This window comes from Girardinichthys multiradiatus, chromosome 2 (assembly GCF_021462225.1).
Source record: "Girardinichthys multiradiatus isolate DD_20200921_A chromosome 2, DD_fGirMul_XY1, whole genome shotgun sequence".
In the NCBI taxonomy this organism is placed as follows: Eukaryota; Metazoa; Chordata; class Actinopteri; order Cyprinodontiformes; family Goodeidae; genus Girardinichthys; species Girardinichthys multiradiatus.
This window is the reverse complement of record NC_061795.1, coordinates 34177784-34199141: the sequence shown is the minus strand read 5'-3', so window position 1 is coordinate 34199141 and position 21358 is coordinate 34177784. Positions and strand designations below refer to the sequence as shown.

Sequence of the window (21358 nt, the reverse complement as noted above, 5' to 3'; positions counted from 1 at the left end):
ATGCATCTGCGTACACAATATTTATTCTTAAAATCTTATTCTTTCTTTGCTGTGTCTTACCACCTTTTGAATGGGAGGTATCATCATGTTACATACAAGGTTGATCTGAATTTCTTTTGTTAATTTTAATCCTCAGATAGAGCTGCAGGATTCCAAATAAATGTATAAAGATGCGGTGAACTGATTTCTGCAGATGCAGGCAAGGGGCCTGTACGGTGAACTGTAATCGACCTTTCTGCCTTTTTTGTCCCTCAATGTCTGCCCTAGGTACTACGTGGAGCTCAATTGATAGCTGTTGCTTCGGCCGATGGAGGAGCCACGGCAGTGGAGGGGGCGGCTCTCCCACCTGACATCCAAGTGCAGTACGTGCAGCTAGCTCCTGTTTCAGACCACGCAGCGGCTGTGCAGGTAAAACAACAAAGGGAAGCATTCCAAGTGCAAAAGATGAAACACATCACTGGTAATGTAAATCATTGCTACTTGTTTGTTTTTCTGTCAATTCATTAAAGTGCTGGGCTTCTTACCTGTTTTCAGTATTTCTTTTAGTATATACTGTGAATAAACAGTTACAACAATCCTGATAGTGTAACCGTTCAGGTTTGACCACTCTAAGCGTTTGTAATTTTTTAACCAGAGTTGATCAAAATCAATCCAGACTCCTTAAAAACTGTGCAATGGCCCTTAAGATTAGCGCCAATAGGAAGCTCTATATAAGATGCCAACCTTAGCGCTGGTAAAGGATAACTGTTAACCAGTGCTTACAAATAGCTTTTATTTTGTGTGTCACTCTGACTGTTTTCTTTCTTCTTCCTAACCCAAAATATTGCATCACAAACAATGTTAAAATGATTGAAGTGTCTTCTGTGTTTTTATAACTTTCAGTGCTGTCCTCCAGCCCAGCAAGAAATATTTATCAGTCAGCATAGTCAACCTAACAGAATATTTTTAAGTAAGCCTTCATCAAAATAAAAGTCTTTAGTATAGATGCTATGTGTAGAGCATAAAACAGGCACAGGCTAGTAAGCAGGGCCGCTGATGACGGCTATGGCACATTCGCTAGTGTGGACAAAACATCAACAGTATGCTTTACCTTGACCATGGCCTTCCCATACCATTAGCACATGCAGCAGCACACCGGCAATCCTGAGTTTGAACGACGGAACGCACTGTGCGAGGGAGGGGTCTGAGCAACGTGTACATGAGCATGATTGACACTGCTAAGACATTCCTCCTCGCTCAAATTGGACACCGCAGCTAAACTGAGGAGCACAGTGGAGAAACATCATTGTTAGGCTTGCTTTGCCAACCCAGATCTGGAAACCTTGTACCTTAGGAAACAAGAAATCACAAAGACTTTACACGGTGTCCGTTGTTGCAATAAAATGCCAACCCAAAGCATTAGTTAACAAAATGGTCGACAAAGGTAGTCTCAGAAAATAATCGCCTTTTGAAGTGTTCATGACTGCCTTGGTCTTAATGCATAAGAGTTGAGAGTTGGCAGTCTGTAAATTTGATTTAGTTTTTCCTGATTGCACTTTGAAAGATTTACTTATCTGCTCATAAATACCAGTGGTGTTGTGCTACTACTGTTATAGTTGTACTTGCATATACCAATGATTTAGTATACACAAGCACAGACATCCAGGCAACGTTTAATTCATTATCGATTATTTTTCATGTTTGATGTTTTCATAACTCTATGTTTTATATGTGTTTTAATGTTTCAGAGGAAAATCAGCTCATATGTTTTACAGACTACTACTTAAATCACATATGTCATATTTTATGTTATAATTGCAGGTGGACAACCAGTAATTATACTTAAAGAAGTATTCGGTCTTATGGTGTGAAACAAGGAAAAGAGTTGTAATTAGTAAAATGCCTAAAATCCCTCTATGATTGAACTGATTAAGCAACAGAAACATTTTGGATCAGGATGGTGTGCAGGCGCATGGAGGCTAGCCTTTGAAGTGGTCATTTAAACTCTGCAAGAGATTTCAAGTAACAGCAAGATCCCATTGTTCTTTCTTCTTTTCTGTTCCCTAACAATGCCAAGGATTGCATTTCTTTTTTCTTCTTTTTCCTCTGCCTCTTTCACTTTAAATGTGAGCTCAAATGGATACTGTCAAGGTCTGAAATGAATGTAGTGTTTGTTATTATATAAGCAACGGAAAAACTGGAGATGATTTATGACTGTTTGAAAATACCTTTTGGGTCCTGATAAGGATCCCCCTGCAGACCCAGGTAATATTTACTTCTTTTTAAGAAATACAGACTCAGTATTACAGAAATGTGTCGACCAGCTCTGCTGCTAATTAGGAATTTCCCTGTAAAGACATCGTCAATATGATCCTCTTTTGTTGTCCTTGTGTTGTTCCTAGTTGGCTAGGTAATTGGTTCCTTGATTGTGTGAGTGGGAAAGAGCTGTGTTGATTGTATTTATTGGGCGTGGATCACTGAAAAGATAACCTTCAAGTGTCTTCTGAATAACATACACTGCCTTGCAAAAAATATTTACACTCCGTGAACCTTTTCCCATTTTGTCACGTTACAACCCCAGATTTGAATCTATCTTATTGGAATTTTGTGTGATGAAACAACACAAGGTGGTGCATCAGTGTGAGTTGGAAGGGATGTCACATTTTATTTATTTATTTTTTACAAATAAAATCTAGAAAATATAGCACACCTTTGAATTCAGACAGCTTTAATCAGATGACACTAAATAAATTCAGCCTTTAGTAGTCACCAAATTAGAAAATAAGGTCCACTGTAGGGTAATGCAATTTAAACCACTGATTGACTTCTGATTGATTTAAACTGACTGGAAGATATGGAGGAGGTGCAGAGATCTACAGCTCAGCTGGAAGAATTTGGGACCAGGACAACTATTAGCTGTGTGCTGCACAAATCTGGCTTGGAGTGGTGAGAAGAAAAGCCATATTAAAAAGTGCTACTGTCAGTGTGCCACAAGCCCTAAAAGTAATTAAGAATCTTTCTCAAATCTTGAAAGATATTGAGATACTATCCATGCAGTCTGACTAAGTTTTAGTAAAGACATGCTCCAAATAACATGCAGCTACAATTGCAAAGTGATGACTCAAAGGGCCTGAGAGGAACAGAACACCATGCTTTTTAGATTTTCATTTGTAAAAAATTTAAATCTTTTTTCTTCCACCTCACAAATGTTGACTGCTTTATGTTATTATCAAAATAAAGTCTCAATAAAATACTTTAAAGTTTATTATTGTACCATGGCGAAATGTGAAGAACTTTGAGGGGTATGAATGTTTTTGCAAGGCACTGTGCAGTGATCACAGACGATTTACTGTGTTCCAACACATCTGCTTCATGAAAATTGGCACCGTCTCCAATCAAGCAGTGTGTTTACATAAAATGATCTTTATTTTTCTTATGCTGGATTGTTCGCAGATCTGAATAGAAATGGACTAATCATTCATCAGTGTGTGCTTCAATGCAAGCGGGGGTTTAGCAAGCCCATGTGGCTGCTGCTAGATGTACAACACTTGATCACAAAGTGTTCATTGACCAAACAAAATGTAACCTTGTTGGAATTGGACCCGAAGCTATAACAGTTGTTATCAATGTCAGACTAGTTGTGCGAGTTGATTTAATGTTTGGATGAACTTAATAAACACATAGCAAATGATTCAGAAGAATGTGTAGCCCTTGTAAGGGTAGATGGATGTGCCTGCCTGGTACACAGCATGTTATCACAGTTGGGTTTTGATATGTTATAGTTCACTCACTGGTCAAAATACATTGAAGGGTTATCACTGTTCCTGAGTACACCCTTTCAAGTAATGTTAAATCAAGAGACAGACTCTCATCAGTTTCCAGACATGTGGTTGCATTTATACAACTTACCGAAAAATTACTCACTCTGATGTGTTTGTCTCTGCATTTTCCATTCTTTTTATTTAATTGTTCCCATTACACAGATGAGAAAGGAGTTTACACTGAGGCATATTTTATGCAGTCCAAGGAATTTAACCGGTTAGTTTGTGACTCATGCTTTATTATCAGCTTGACTGGAAAAAAGGGAACAGAAAAAAGTCTTTGAAATAGTGGAAAATAAGTCATGCTTTCTAATTGCAAACCCTTCTTTGTCTTCTGGAGATTGACACCTCTTACACACACCCAGCTCAGCCAGCCAAGCACATTCAGCTTCCTCATCTTTAAACAGTTACTATAGATGCAATCACATGAAGGCACTTCATACTAATTTACCTACTTAATTAAACATAACACACAAAACAATTTACACATACTAAAACTTTTTTTAACTGTCTGTTCACCACTGCTCGCCAGTGGCACCACTGGTTCATCTTCTAATCCCAGTTATTTCTCAGTGGACGCATGACATTTGACAGAACAGAGAATGCAAACGCTTTTGTTGCCCAGTATGCTCTGATGTTTTTACTAACCTAAGAAACCTTCAACCAAAATTATGGGAAACAATTCAACAATCTAACCACACCCTCAAGTGCTACAGAGTTCAATCTCATTCACTGCAGTTGTTTTCCTGCTTTAATATCAAATAGCAGACATTCAGTAATCGTCATTTGATAAATTAAGACATCTGTTCTTGGAAAATTACGTTTGGGTTCCTGAGTCGTAGTGTTTTGTGCAGCTGGGTCATAGCTGTTGCATAGGGGAAACATGCTGGGCTGGAGGGAGGATTAAATGCTGCAGGTGTCTTTGAGGAAACCTTTGGCACGTGTTCAGGGAAGGAGTGAGTCACTCTACACAGTCATCATCCACATCTGAGTCATGAACGTTGTTTTTTTTCTTAAAAAAAGAACAAAAAACACCCAGACACTAACAGGCTCCATCTGACTTTAAGAATTAGGACAGCCCAAAAGCTGTCAAGTATTTTTCAACCTGCCACATTACTGCTTCTCTAATTCTTTTCTCCAAGTGCTTTTCTGATTTCTCTCTTTTTTCCCTTCTGCTCCACTTACCTGTGATCCATTTGATGGGATTATGTTGAACCATGACATGGTGACAGTGGCTGAACTGTTGCTGAACTGTGGCTTTGACCATTTCAAGAGATTCCAAGACACATTTTCACCAGTGCTACTACAATTTATAAGTTACAGTTTGTGAGAACAGATACAGATTAGCTTATATGTGTACCCGTTTATTTTTGTTTCCATATGCTGCTGCTGTTTGTTAAATACATTTTGCAAGTATTGAGGTATTTCTTAATATCAAAACAAATAGCTGAAAAGAAAGAAAACCATACATTCTAGGCAGTGTTCTCACTTTTGACACTACAAATAAAAAAAAGTGTGCATTGGGCACATTACACAGCAGATGGAGAAACATGCTCCAGTGATAAAATGTAAAATGCAAATGAAATTAAGCAAATTAAGTTCAATTTCCAGGCCTTCCAGTTGTTGGATGGATAAGGTTTTCACCTGCCAATATTCATTTTGGCATTTCAGGAGCTTGGCCATCCGGGAGGAGCTCGGAGTAGAGCCGCTGCTCCTCCACATCGAGAGGAGCCAGTTAAGGTGGTTCGGGCATCTATACCGGATGCCTCCTGGACGCCTTCCTCGGGAGGTGTTCCAGACGAGGCCCAGGGGACGGCCCAGGACACGCTGGAGGGACTATGTCTCTTGGCTGGCCTGGGAACGCCTTGGGCTCCCCCGGAGAAGCTGGAGGTATATATTTATATATTTATATATATATATATAAATATATATATATATATATATAAATATATATAAATATATATATATATATATATATATATATATATATTTATATATATATATATATATATATATATATATATATATATATATTTATATATATATATATATACCATTTCAGGTGACTACCTCTTGAAGCTCATCAACAGAATGCCAAGAGTGTGCAGAGCAGTAATCATAGCAAAAGGTGGCTACTTTGAAGAACCTAGAATATAAGACATATTTTCAGTTGTTTCACACCTTTTTGTTCAGTATATAATTCCACATGTTAATCCATAGTTTTGATGCCTTCAGTGTGAAGCTACAATATTCATAGTCATGAAAATTAAGACAACTCTTTGAATGAGAAGGTGTGTCCAAACCTTTGGTTTTTACTGTAAATATATATATATATATTAAGAGCACAGGCAATGCCGTGTCCTGTGTCACAAAGTGCAGTCGCTGTAAAACAGGACTTCTGTTTTGTTCTTCCTTCATATTTTAAAGGAAGAACAAAACAGAGTTCTCATTTTAAACTTTCAATTGCTTCTTATGTTCATAGTCAGCAGTATTTAAAACAACAGCAGTCTCTATGTGCATTCCCAAGAAAATTTAGAAGTTCACCTTAACTCAAAGTTCCAACAGACAGAGGTTGAAAGCTCTAAAGGATAAAAACAGAGCAACTTTAATATACTCCGTTAAGCCTTCTTGTTGTCTACTGAAAGTCTCACTCTCTTTTAAAGCCTGCAGCCATGTCTCAAAACCGCTTAGAATACACACAAAAAAGTAATTGAATGGTCGTGCAATCCGCAATGCATACATTGAATGAACCTTTTTTGTGTCTTAAATGACATATTTCAACATTTTTGAGAATACCAATTTCTGATTTTGGTTCCAGCAACACATCATAACGCTAAAAGCACATAAGAGAAGTATGTGCTTTCAGTTTTCTGTTTAGTTTTAGACAGTGAAAATAATAATTTTTGTAGGAAAATGTTTCTGTGTCCAGACTTCCTTAATATGTTCCTAGTTGCTCATCTTGCATGATACTTGAGATCTGATTCTCTTCATCATGATGCAGCAAACCTTTAATAGGAGACAAATCTGGTTTGGAGACCTTCTGAGGAAGCTTGACCCACTGCCAGCAGCATATGTCTTTCTAACGCTGTTCTTTGTTGAAAAAAAGATGTCTTCTCCTGGCAGCAGTTAGCCTTGCTTAGCAATCATTTCTCTAAGCAATGCATCTTCTGATGTTGGGATAACGTTTCTGAGACATCCCCATGTAGGCAGGAAAGCAATGTAATCACAAACATTTTTGTTAACAGAGACTGATAACTGCTGATAATAAAATACATTTAGCTCTTATACTATATTGCCAAATGTATCTCCTCATCCCATCCAAATCATTCAATTTGGGTTTTCCATTTACCTCAGTGGTCACAGATAAAGAGGTTTTTCTGAGCAGCTCACTGAAATCCACCATGTTGCAGTGATGGGATGCCATCTGTGCAATAAGTCCAGTCAAGAAATTTCCTTGCTACTAAATATTTCACAGTTATCTGTTAGTGATATTATAACACAGTGAAACCAACTGGTAAGCGGATGTTGAGGTGACATTCAGATTACTTTAAGAACATTGCATACAGGGTGAGGTAAAGTGCCACTGGATCCCGGACCAGTGGAGATGTGATCTCTGTAGTGTCGAACCTTGTCTCAATCTGGCAATCCAATGGACACGTCTAGGTTTGGCAGTTGCCAGGAGAACGGTCCACGGTTCCTCTTAATCCTGCTCACCAGTGCATCACTGTAACGTCCATAAAAAACTTCGATAGGTGAGTTTGGTGTTGCAAAACTTGACTGGCCAGCACAGGATGACAGAACAGGATGTCACTCAAGTTGTTGTGTATAAAGGCATACGATCGAATACATTTGGCAACATAGTGTTATATAGTCTGTTTTTCATCTAAAGTTGTGTAGCACCCAACCCAAGTAGCTACATATTAAACCTTTGTTAATGTTGTAATAGTACTATAGGCGGGGCCCTGGGGACGTTAAGTCATCTACTAATAAACAAAAAAAATGGTAAACAGGAGAGACAATGATCAGCTATTACCCTCTAAACTTATTTATGCTTTCCAAATATGGCGGTGCCTCCAATTAACATGAAAATATCTGAGCTACTATGTTATAACGGCACAAAACAAGGTTCATGTTCAAAATCTGTTTAGATCTGCAGTAAATAACTTATGACACAACTCAAAATCTAATACAAAAGAAGATTTTAGTGAAATAAAAATATTATTTAGACATAAAGCAAAACAAAATTAAGGTGTGTTCTTATACACAAAATACTACTCACCCTCCAACACTCAACAGCATCCCAAAGCATACACCCAACAATACCCCGCTCTCTTAAGTTCAGCTCAGAATCAGATTTCCCTCCACAACAGCAGGGTCTCATAAATTTAATAAAGAAAACTGTTGCAGGTCTGAAGCGTGGCTCGGGTTCGTAGAGACCACAAACAAAATGGTCGCTTCACTTGTAAACAAGCATAAAATAAAATGCACGTGCTCTCCAGTACTCACGGGTCCCTTTAGTTCAGTATGAGAAATGGATGAGGTCTCATCTATCACCAGGTAGGTCCCTCTCAAAAGCAGAGCTGAAATTTGCTTCACACCACAGGTTATATGGAGTACACGGAAGATTCTATCCACAACAGAAGAGTCCAGAGAATTCCTCTCGGTCCACTGTGTTTTAGAAATATCTATTTAGTTTATATATTTGGCTAAGGCTCATATACTCTACATATAAAGTTACAAATAGCTCACGTTCAAATGCTAACATGCTAACTCGCGATTAGCATCACACTTCTATGCACTTCAACATATGCACAAAAATCATATACATCGAGTACTCATTCAGTACAAGGTTAAACAGTCCATAACAGGAACGTAGACTCTGCATCCATGAATACATTATGACCGTTTTCAACTTGCTTTCATTTCTCAGCTTACGTCTAGCAAAACGTAGCAGCCGAATGCCGTACACCTGGATGATTTTTACTCTAGCCTCAATTAAGTCCCACCCTCACACCTGTGATTGGACATTAGGTTTACATCAACCAATAAAATAAAATAAAATACAAGACTGACAGCAAAACATGTTAGGTTGGGTACAGAGCACGCACTTAAAATATTTCTTTTAATCAAGCTTTCAGCAAACACAAACAGTATGTTACCAAAACTAAAACAGCAAAACCTTTTGTTGCTTAAAAATGTTTTTACCTAAATATGAACACTTCTAACAGATAAATGAACTAGATTTTATTCTGCTTTTAACTATAGTTACTGCATTTTAATTCAGCTTTAATATATTTGCCACATACGTAGAATTACAAACTCCAATGATGGCATTTAAATTTTAACCTTTTTAGTCCGAACAGAAAATTATAGACTGGGCTACAGTTGTATTGAGCCAATACTCCTGACTTTTTATTCTGTCTCAAATGCCTCATGAAACCTTAGATTTGACTGAGGATTTACTTTTTTCATCTTTGGCACATAAAAACAGACTTTTTTTTTTTTTTTTACTAAACAAAAGCTGACACCTGTCCTCATTTGACAACAGACCACACCAACGCATGTCTTTGGGTTCATCTGAGATGAGCTAATTCCCAGAAAATGCAGAACGTTTCTCCACATAATTACACATTCATGTATTGTGTATCCTCCTTGTCTAATGCATTTTCATGTTACATTTCTGAGCCCACCTTAACCATACTTAAGGCAGTTTTTTTAAACAGTGTTTTTCTGATGGTTCATAGTCTGTGAATCCAGCAGTGGTTTCCAGCCTTGTTGAGTTTTTTTCATTAACTGGGTTGTGATCTTGGGCTATAATTTTGAATCATTTTTGATTTCAGGTTTTTGATTTTTTGGATGCCAGATGTCCATGTTTTCCTCATTAAAAACACTTCCTCTTTCTGTTTCCCCCCTGTTTCACAGGCTGCTGAACTGGCGCCAGCCTTGCAGGCTGAGATGGAGGTAAAAGAAGCCATCCAGGGTGCCATCCATGGAGACAATGGCGAGGTTGTCCAGATTGTCAGTTCGGTGGCCACCTGAGATTCCAGTTGATACATTGCAGACCTGAACTCTGCCATGCAGCATGGCCCGTCGTTTCTCTGTGGAAAAGTCTGACAAGCGATCAAGCTAGAAAGTTTCTTAAGGTCACTGATGAAACAGAGAGAAAGAATTATTCTTTTCCTCTTTTTTTTTGGCAAACAGCTCTTTTTTTTTTGTTTTTTTTTTGTTTTGTGTTTTTACGCCAAGTGGTAAACATTGTGAGATGATGTTTACAAGTAATTTTTTAAAAAGCCATTACACTCCAAAATCAGCCATGGTCATTCTTGCGTTTTTATAACCAGAAGGAGCTGGACCACTGTAGGACATGCTGGAGGTTCAGTTTGCTGTTATTTCATCAGCTTTGGAACAATCTAATATAATTAGTATTTGGTTTTCCAAACCCCCAAATCCCACCTGAGTTGCCGTGGTCTTTCTCATCCTTACTTGCCCCAGTCCACACCAATGGAAAAGTGGATTTAGATGAGGACAGCTACTCTTGTAAATTAAATTAAATTAGGTTGCTTGTCCCTCACTATATTTCAGTCCACACTATGTCTCCCAGCTATGAGCTGCACCTTTCATTGCTGTGTTTGACTTGTTTCCATATCCTCTCAGCCTCAGAGTTTTGTTTTACTTGTTTTATTTATCTAATTGTTACACAATGTAAAATTTAAAAAGCTTTCATTTCAGAGAAGAGCATAAATAGAAGAGACTGTGCCAGGCTAGACAGGATGATGCTTGTAGACATCCATGGAAACCCCTAAAGTTGTTTATTTGCCTCAGTTTTGTCTGTATGATGGATCCACTTTTGTGAATAAAATATGTTTGTGGCCACCATAAAAAATGTGCTTTAATTCTGGTTTCTTTCGCTCTTTATTGTTTACAGTACCATCAATTTGCCTTCAAAGTTTTTTTTTCATTCACTGCAGAAAGACAGTTGATGTTTCCCTGAGATGATAGTTTGGGTTTGAGGTTGTTGAGGTTTGTTTTTTTCATTATTGTTTATGAACTATAATTACATTCCTTCAAAGACATTTCTGCTACATTTTTCTGTGTATAGATATAGAGGATGTTGTTGTTGGATTTAAGAGATGCTCCACTAAGGATGTACGTCCTTGCAGTCAGACAGGGCAGAGATAAGAGAGAGACTCTGAGACTCTATGTGTTGCTGTGAGCATGTTTCCCATGCTCATTGTGATGTAATAGTGTATTTTGGATTGAATATTTGAACCAGGCGACAAAATGAACTTGATAAAACAACATCTTTGGTCTTGGCTGCTTTCATTTGTTTCCTTTGAGTCTGGTGTAGCCGTCTTTGTCTCCCTTTAAAAGCCCTCTTCACCGCATCTACTTTGTTTATCCTCCACTCCCACTGAACTTGTGTTTTTCCCTCTTTCCCCTCTTTGGAAGTCCTGTTAAAGTCCGTTTACTCCCCTTTTAAAATTGTACACAAAGCTGGGCCAATATTTCATGGGATGGTCCATGGGATCTATTCCTTGCCATAACGGAGTTCAAATGTTGTAGCCATGCCAGGAAGCCCTCCATTAAATCTTGCAGTTGGAAAGGAAGAGACACAACTCTTCAATTTTACAACGCTTGGCCCAGTCCAGGAGCACGAGTGGTTACCATGGTAAAAGGCCCTCTGCTTGGCTGCCTCTTAGAGGACCTGCTGAAAACAGGAATGAGTGATGGATGGAAAGATGAGGTAGTTTGGAGAGGAGGGAGCAGGGTGATGGAGCGAGACCAGGCAGGTTATCCTTCCCTTCCTCATACAACATGCAGGTACTATTCCCTCATACCTGACTTCACCTGCATGTCTTACCCTGCTCAAACTTTTATCAGGGTTGGATGAGTTATCACACGATGTTGTGATGGAAATTCTTGCAGTAAGCATTCCACAGTGTATGACCTTTGGTTTACCTCACTCCAGTGAACATCTGTGTTAGAGGAGGAAGCTGTAAAAGCCATTATCAGAAGTTTAATGGTTAAGGGCATTTGTTAGGGTGATGCCTCAGGGAGAGTAGATGGTTGTTCCTAGGTAACCTAGTCACCTCTGAACCTGAGAAGGGTCTGGGGTCGTAAAACACACACTCTTTGAAGTTGAGATAACACTGTCATGTTCTGGTATAAATACTGTGTGTAAATGTTGATCGGGGCTCTGTTTCACTGACTAACCTCAGTGTCAGGGTCTTCAAACGCTGAATGCCTTTGAATAAAACTTATAAGACAAAGTCCGGATTTTCTCTTGTTATGAGTCAACTTCTACCCACTTTGATAAGAAAATTCCATAACAATTTTGGCGTCACGAACAGGATCTAACGTGCCAGAGGAGACCGCAGGATGGGACACGGACGCCTGGCCAGCCTGGAGACGTTGTCCTCAGTCCACTTCCATTTTACGGAGGGGAGTCCTCATGTCCGCCTGCGGCTTCTGGCTGATTAGATCCGAACAATTTGTCTTCAAATATATCTGGGTGAGAAGTTGCTCTGTATGATATAATGTATATTATTATTTTTATTACACATTAACCATCATCTCCTAACTAATTAATTAGGTTCCAGAGTTGCGAGAGGGAGGACATCAGCTGAGGGCCCGGTTACCCTGCAAAAGGAATTGCAGGGAGGTTCTTATTGGTAACAATAAGATAAAGCAAAACACAGGGTTTTGCGGGTGGTTTTTAGCAATTTTCTACACCTCATAAAGGAGAAAAGCCAGTGGGCAGACGTGCCGCTGAACAGGTAAAAAAAAATGGTTCCGGAACCTTGAGGCATCAGGGGTGTCTCCTTCTTCATACTCTGATTTATAAAATAATGAAAGGAAAAAGTGGGGATGATTGTGTTAAATGTGCTTTAATTTGGAAGATAAGTTTGGTTTTTCACAGCGTGGAAGTTTGAGTGTAAATAAGTAAAATAGTTTAAAAAGTTTCAAGTAAAACAGTTGATGGAAAAATAAATAAAAAAACATAAGAAAAGATTAAAAAGCACAGAGTGCATCAATTAAGGGGTTAAAGAGTTAAAACTTTCCTGAAGGAAGTTTTGTTTGTCTTAAATATTGCGATCAGTCGGAAAAGAAGGTAAAATTGAAAAGGGACATTAGAGATGCGAAAAGAAAGTTGTTTTAGAAAGGAGTATAGTTCATGTTGTGGAAGGAAGTGACAGGCAGGGGGACAACTGACTGACTGACTGATAATATGTATTTGTACAAAATCTGAACCTATACTAAACTTTTGCCTCTCTCACACACAAATACACACATATATGGGATTTAAGTTCAACATCTGCGTTTTTGAGTCTGGACCTTAGAAACCTGCCCTTCTCCATGGCTACTCCACCAGAGACGCTTCTCCAGCACGGCCTGAAAGAGAGAGATCTGCCTTCCTGCATGTTGAAAATCGCAGTGTGACTTTCTACAAGAAAAAAAAAACAAAGCTCAGAAGAAGTCTGGACCCACTGAGATGGACAACGATCCATGCTGTTTGCAAGAGCCAGAAGAGCGATACACTGGATTTATATTGAAAGCACATCTTATGAAGGCAGAAGAGAAACCGGAGCAAAGTTTCTTCTTTCTCCCTCCTGGAGAAGTTAAAGTGGACAAAGAATGATTGAATGTCTCACCAACAGACCTGGGAAGGTCCTGGTTGTTTTTTGGACTGATAGAGGATTGTGTGCCTGACAGTCTGACTCTGGAGCGATTAAGAAACTGATGGGGGTAACGTACAAACACACATTTGCATAAATCTTTTCCTATTTTCTGCAACGAAGAACGCTTATTAACCGCTGCTCATGTTACGCTTGCTTGACGTTGACAGATATAGCGGGTTAAAATATTATTTTAGGGTTAGAAAAGTATCTTTAAAAGGGTGATAACTTAACTCATTTGATACTTTCCAGTTAATTATTTCAGAGAAACAAGTTCTCTTTCGTTGTGGAATATTCAGGATCAATTATTATAGTTATTAAAAGTTATGAAAATGCAGAGGAAGTTACAACATCTCCAAAACTCAGCAGTAACCAAGTGTTTCTATGTTATTCTCAGGACAGATCTCATGAAGGAGCATTTTTAAAACCAAGCGCATGCGTAAAACCTGATGGGTTTCTCCTTCAGATATTATTTTCTGTTGTCAGAGTTTGTATCCCATAAATCTAATGGGTAGAGACCTCATTAAAACAGGCTTAGTTCTACTGCAGATGGTCTTCATACAGTCTCTGACACAGTACTTACAGTTTGGTGCAGTTTTTGTCCGCAAGTGTTAACTGACGCTTATGGAAAGTACAAATTCATTGTTTTTCACAGCAGCTGCTGGGAAGAGGTTATATTAGGTTTTTCTTCCCTCTTCTGATTCATGCAGCGTGTTGATTTACACTGTACCTTATATCAGGTCCTGACAAAAACTATGAAAGGTTTGGTTCTGCAGGTTCTTTTTTCTCCCTTTGGAGAAGGAAAGGACACCTGATCAGTTCTGTGTTGCATAGAAATATTAAAACACTTGTTGTTTTCTAAGATATCACCAGCTAAAAACTTTTAAAACTTTTGAGAGTAATTGGTTTTGTTAAACACATTTTCCTTGGTAAAACAAACCTTTAAAATGAGTATGAAAAAATTGGGTTATTTAGAAAGAATCTGATTGGACAGTGGTACCACACAAAAATTAAACTAATCTCATGCTTCCTAAAAGACTCTGCATGAAAAGGCCTTCAGAACCGTGGAGTTATTTTCCACCACAGTACCAAGTTTTTTAAGCATGCTTTTTCTTTATTTTAAAACAGATCTGGTTTTTGTTTTGTTTTTGGTTTTTTAGCATAATGTTTGTCTGAAGCTTCTTATGAACTGGGTTAGAAGCAAATATGATCTGAGGTAAATTAGGAGCTGTGAACTAATAATTTTAAATCTGATTATGGTCCAAGCAGAAACAATATATTTAGCCAATCCTTCAATCTCTGCAGAAAGTTAACACCATTGTTCAATGCAGTAGTACTCAACTTGTGGTTCCTGGACTCCTGAAGCCTCTAAGCCATAGATTTTGGGTCCATGAAATTATAATACTTAATTAAAGGTAGGCTGATTACTTATTAAAATAGATCTAAGCCAATGATGAGTTCCAGTCATTTGGTGGCTTTGAAATGCAATAATACTCAAAAAAAAAAAAAATTCTACTCTGGGGAACACAGATTGGGGTTGAAGAGTTTAGTTTTGGAACCAAGGTTAGGACTTGTATAACGGAATAAAGACAAGTAAAATCCTTTATTTTAGGAAAAGAAAAGAAATAAAGGCTCTCTTAACAGTAAGAGGATGGTCGGCTCAAACTCAAGTCTCCTTGTTTGATTTCTTAGGGTTTAAAGATTAAAGGAATACATAGGAGTACAAAGGTATACAAGGTGATTTCAGATTACTAAGAGATAAAATATTGAAACATTTATCAGCATTTGGATTGTAAAAGAGGGGTTCTAGTAATAAGTTTTCCCCAACTCTCAAAATTTAAATAGCCAAATTAAAGAAAATGAAGTTTGTTCTCCTTTTGAAACACTATGTGGGAAAAAGTCCAGTTTGGAGACAAGCTTCTTATATTAATTTATGATTAAGTCAAACACTGCAGTTTTGTTTAGTTTGGGTATAACATGAAAATGTCAACGCTGACTTTTCTAATTTCCCCTCGGGGATCAATAAAGTATCTTTTAATTTGAATTGAATTAAATTAAAAATACTTATTTGCATTTAACTTGAAATTCTGCAATACAGCTGCGATCAAATTGAGCCAAACAAAAAGAGAACTATAACAATAACTCTCAGGATTGTAGTTATTATTACAGAGTTACAGTACAAAGAATTAGCAAAAGGTTTCAACATCAGTAAATTTGGATTCATATAAGAGAAAACTGTTGCTGTGCTTCTAAATACTTTGAGATCTCTTTGGACTATGTGCACTCATTTTAAAAAGGATCCTGACGATTGTCATAACAAAATGGATCAATTATAGCATTAAAAGATATGGCTGAGAAAACATATTCTGAAAAGAGATTGTTAAAAATTTCTTTGAATTCTTGAAGCTTCAAATTTGGCCATTTGTCTGTCTCTGATGTTTTGTCTTTGTTTTGTTGGTATGAATGTTTGATTATATGTTGCATGAAACAATAATCCATGTTTAGAATAATGTTTCTAAATCTCAGATTGATTAAACTTTGAGTTTTCAGGAGAATTAAGAAGCAGCTTGTTTCTCAGGTAGGTGCATGTTAATAGCTTTGCAGTTTAAGTTACACTAATGTGGGATGGGATGAAGAAACTGTGGGTCTGCCCATAGGCTGTCAATCAGAGGTTAGTTCTGCCTGACTCCGCCCACCTACTAGGTTGGTTCATGCCTTTGTTGTCATGGTAACGCTCAGCACCTCCCTTCCTGAGTTTTAACACTGTTTATGAGACAATAGAGTCAAAATGCTTGTAGTGATTGTTGCCTTAAAAACATGTTTTTTTTGTATAATAATTAAGGATGTAGCATGACTTTTAGATTTATGTGTTTTATTACTAAAGGTTAATGAAATAGTTTAAACTAGTTTGAAGAATTAGTTTTGCATGCAGAATCATTGGTGATTTATTAGATTGAAAGTTTCCCTGGTGCCATTAAGCTAGCTGACAGTTCAAGATATGCAAAAGTAAGGAATATATTTTTGATAAAGAATCAGAGTCATGCCTTTATACTTGGTGGGAATTATTTATTTGATTCAATTTGTAGGGTTTATTCATCCAAATTACATTGGATGTCCATTAATCTAATACTCATCTTTGTACAAGACAAATTAGGATGATGTGTGACTAATTTCTAAGTGAGACATTGATGACGTGAATAACTAAAGTTTGTGTTTAGTTGTTAATGGAACTGAATTGCAGTTAAAAACATCTGGATTTTCTTTATGTTGCTTTCGTTAAATTCATAGTGACACATAGTTATGTCAGAATTCATTTCTTTGGTTCTAGGTTATGTGATCTTGGTTACTAAAACATTTTTGGACAAACTTTTTGCTGGATTGTCGCATGGGTTGGACCCTGCGTCAGAAGAGGGGAATGTCAGAATAAAGTAACATGGGGTTCCAAAAGTTTTAGCACTCATGGGAAAAAGGGTAGCTCAGACCTCCAGTGAGGACTTAGTGACAATGCGAGAGAGACGTTGTACTTTGTTATATAAATGGTGCATAGCTCCCTAGGACCACATTATGAAAACCTGTCTGAAATTATGGTGTTGATTCTTTTGTGAAATTTTACATCTCCACAGATTAGACCATTTTTGAAATTCTTTTTGGGTTTTCTGAAACTATGAAATGTTGACCTGTAATCAGACCTTCCTCAAACATCAGGTCACATTTTTGATATTCAGAATATTTAGCTGATGGTCACTGCTAGTATATCAGGTGAAGTCAGAAGATCAATTCTTTGGATTTTGTTGGATGTTTTGATGAAGTTCATGTAGTTAAGCACTTAGGTTTGAGAATGGGACTTTGAATTGAAAATTAGCGTTGTGTTGTGAAGGTCCTGTTCTCACTTATATGAGATTGAGACAAAGGACACAGGCAAATCTCAGTCCTTTTGAAGTGCTGTGTGGCAGGTCTCCTAATTTGGACATGGGGATATTGCCAAGATAATTTTCTTCCACATCTTTGTGTGAAGATAGGATGTTGTTTTACTGTCAAAACCTGTCCACTGTGTTTTCTCAAGTTTCACAGACGGTGAAGGCTGCATTACCAGAAACAGCCACTTCCACCCTCCAGTCCTTTATTCCTGGCGACTGGATTCTGGTCAGAGAATCTAGGAGAAAACACAGGAAGTCCAGGCGCTGGAATGGCCCATATCAGATCCTACTAGACACCCAGGAAAGCTGCAGGAAAGCTCTAGCTCCTCCAGCTTCATCTGGCTTCCAGGACGCAAGTCATCTTCCAACTGGATCATCCACGGCCTGAAAGGTGTGAGGACAGCGGACCACCACAAGATAAAGAACTGTAAGCTGATCACTGGCGAGTGATTGAACAGGTGGTTGAAGAACACTGTTCTTACAAGGGCACAATAATCCCTTGGGCAGTGCAACGTTATTTCAGAATCTACTTAAGGCCATCGCATTGCCTGAAAGTTAGAAATCATAAGTTGGACTATGGAAGCCTGACTTCCAGCAGGTTAGAGTTCCTGTTTCTAAATATATTTCTAGAGGAGCTTCCTACGACCGCCCACCTGTACCAGACTGGTAACAGGGCAGCTTGAAGCGCAGAAGCCACTCAGGAGAGTCAGCAGGATTTTTTGTTTTTTTTGTTTTTTAAGTTGTGTTTATAATTTGTTAATTTTCCTTTAGTTGTGATTATCTTGTAATCAGAAGAAGGGAGTGTGATGGAAATTCTTGCAGTAAGCATTCCACAGTGTATGACCTTTGGTTTACCTCACTCCAGTGAACATCTGTGTTAGAGGAGGAAGCTGTAAAAGCCATTATCAGAAGTTTAATGGTTAAGGGCATTTGTTAGGGTGATGCCTCAGGGAGAGTAGATGGTTGTTCCTAGGTAACCTAGTCACCTCTGAACCCGAGAAGGGTCTGGGGTCGTAAAACACACACTCTTTGAAGTTGAGATAACACTGTCATGTTCTGGTATAAATACTGTGTGTAAATGTTGATCGGGGCTCTGTTTCACTGACTAACCTCAGTGTCAGGGTCTTCAAACGCTGAATGCCTTTGAATAAAACTTATAAGACAAAGTCCGGATTTTCTCTTGTTATGAGTCAACTTCTACCCACTTTGATAAGAAAATTCCATAACAATGTGAAGACCTGAGTGATCATGTTTACTGGAGTAAGAAACATGCAATTATCCTTTTGCATCAATCCTACAAAAAAATAAAAAAGTCAGGCCCACTGTTAAATCTGTTGCAGTTAAATTACAAAAAACACACACAGTGTCCAATAAAAAATGGCTTCCGACATTACATTTTAAAGGAACCTCACAACTGAAACATAGGGAGTGATAAAATGAAAGAAAACAACGTGAGTTAATTGAAGCCAGTTTTATGAGTTAACTTTGGAGAAACAGTCGAATAGTGGGAATGAGTTCTAAAGGCCCAAAGCAGACAGACAGAAAATCCTAAACGTATTCTGGAGAAGTGAGCAGAGGAGAAGGTTGGAGCTAGAGATTTAAGCTAGGGACCCATTTCCGATCCGAGGATTTTTATTGCTTTGCCCTGCTGGTACAGATATTTTATGATTCAGATTTATCTGTAAGAACTATAATATAAAAAGAGAAAGTATTCCAGAAAATGTTGGCAAGAATAAACATTAATTATTCAAAACAAGAGCAGAGGTGACATTCCACTGCATCTGTCAGAGAGGAGCTGGGGTAAAACAGATTTTAGGGTTATTTTAATGCGAAAAACATGATAATTACAGAGTTTAGCACCTTAACAGTGTTAATAAGACCCTTAGCTTTACTCAGATTGAAAACTTCTATGTACTCCATTCACCCTTCCTGTTATCTTTTGTAAGTCTCTCACCCTCACTCTCTCTCTCTCTCACACACACACACACACACACACACAGCCTGAATGAACCGCAAACAACTTTTTCACTCAGCAACAGTGTCCATGCTGAAGAGCAATGTTGTTAGCACCATGATTACTTTTCAGTGTAAAAAGGGACACACTGCAGGGTGCCAGATGCACAATAAACATACAAGCTCAGTGTTGGGCAAAAATGTAGAGAAATCTTTATTAATATTTTTACATGATAAAAGCAAAAGAAAATCAACTAAAACAATAAAAATACACAACAGTAAACGATGTTTTCAAAAATCACAATGTGTTTTGGTAAATAATAAAGATACTACATTTACATAAATATAGTTTTTAAACATAGTTTTCTCCTCTATACTTATTCAAACCATCATCATTTATATTTTTCATGCTTCATAAAATATTTCTTATCTCCACAAACACCCCCCAAAAAAACTCCCCACAGCATATACCAGCAAAGGCTGTAGCTGAGGCTCTTGACAGGCTAAGTCAATGTATGTTTTTCTTTCAATTATTTTTTGAAGCTGCACATTCTTTTCTTTTTGGCAGGTTTATCCATTGCTGTCTGTCTTCAGATTACCTAACAGCAACTGCTGTATCAGCAATCATGCATTACACCTCATAACTGACATTCATTGCAGAGGTGAGTGGACATGAGGTCTTGTCTGATACAACGGTGGTCCTCGATTTGAACACCAGTCTAATTGGACCTGGAATCTGTAAAATGACCATTTGGTGCAGCTATAGCACCTGATGGCACCAGCTGATTTCATGGTGCATTGCTAGTTGGAGCATACATGAAGGTGGGCTTTGCATGTGAGGAGAGACTTTACTATTAGAGAGGGGGTGCCAGTTCAGTCGTTTAGGGATGGATGTAAAAATACAGGCAGCTGAGTGCTTGAAATGAGAGCTGATGGATGATTTTTATTGCTTAAACAAGGCAAAAGAGATTTGGAATAATCAATGGGATAATAAACAAGGGTGTGGAGGAGCATAACAGTACTACTGGGTGACATAAAAAGAGTACAAACCTGAGTTGGATATTGATATTGTGTTTTATTAGGCAGTGTGTTCCACACAGTGGTTTGTAATATTTATGTTTTACTAACCCAGAGAGATATTGTGATTCTAATTGAGCCTAAACGATTAAGAAGAATGTTTCAAGAAATGGTGTTGAATAAAAGATTTAGATTGAGATGTTTGAGCTTGTGCTGAAAAAGTTATCCCCCGCATCAGCATGATTTTTTTAACTACTTTGACTAGACCTGCTCTATAGAAAGGGTGAAAAACAAATGTTAATGTCTTGAAAAGTCTGTGCAGTGTTAGAAAGCTGTGAAGATATTGATATTCCTTTGTCTCACTGAATGCATATATATTAGAAATGCATTTAAAACTTGAAAATGGCCATAATTAGATAACTGAGGTTTGCTCTATAGATTTCCCATTATGGATAAAAGAATAGACAATTATAACTTCTCTTCAGAGAGGAGAAGGCAGAGGATCCAGCAGGCAAATGTTTTTTGTTTTGTTTTTGAGTGAAATCTGATATTTCAGATCCCTTTATATAAATGTCCAATAATATATGGACGTGATCACCCCACACAAGATTTTATTGTCATACCATCATCTTATCCATGTTTTACCAGCTGGGACCATAACTGCTAACTTTCTCATCAAAAGTGATTACATCTAAAACAATTTAACAAATTTATGGAATTAAGCCCAAAATAATTAATAGCAATGGCAAAGTAATCTTTCAAATTTTCCAACATTTTTCTTCTGACTGGAAGTAATATGAATGTGTTGGAGTGGTCCGGCCAGGGTTCCAACAAAAATATGATAGGTGATCTGTGATGGCATGGAGGCCCTCCAGCCTTAAAGGCGTGGAGTTCACCACCAAGATAAATTCTTGATTTAAAACTGGTCAGCAATTAGAAAAAGGTTTCATTGCTGATTTTTCCTTTGATTATTGAGAAGAGAAAATGTATATGC

General features: G+C 37.8%; 1 protein-coding gene across 2 annotated transcripts in view; it reads left to right on the top strand.

Moving 5' to 3' along the window:
* LOC124880907 (BTG3 associated nuclear protein) overlaps positions 1-10683 on the top strand; it is a 52468-nt gene extending 41785 nt beyond the window's left edge. For both annotated transcript variants that reach the window (XM_047386331.1, XM_047386322.1), the window contains exons 12-13: positions 268-408; positions 9723-10683. In XM_047386331.1, coding sequence (XP_047242287.1) covers positions 268-408; positions 9723-9839 — 258 coding nt within the window. In that variant the 3' untranslated portion in view covers positions 9840-10683. The remainder of the gene's footprint in view (positions 1-267; positions 409-9722) is intronic.
* The last annotated feature ends 10675 nt before the right edge of the window (positions 10684-21358 follow it).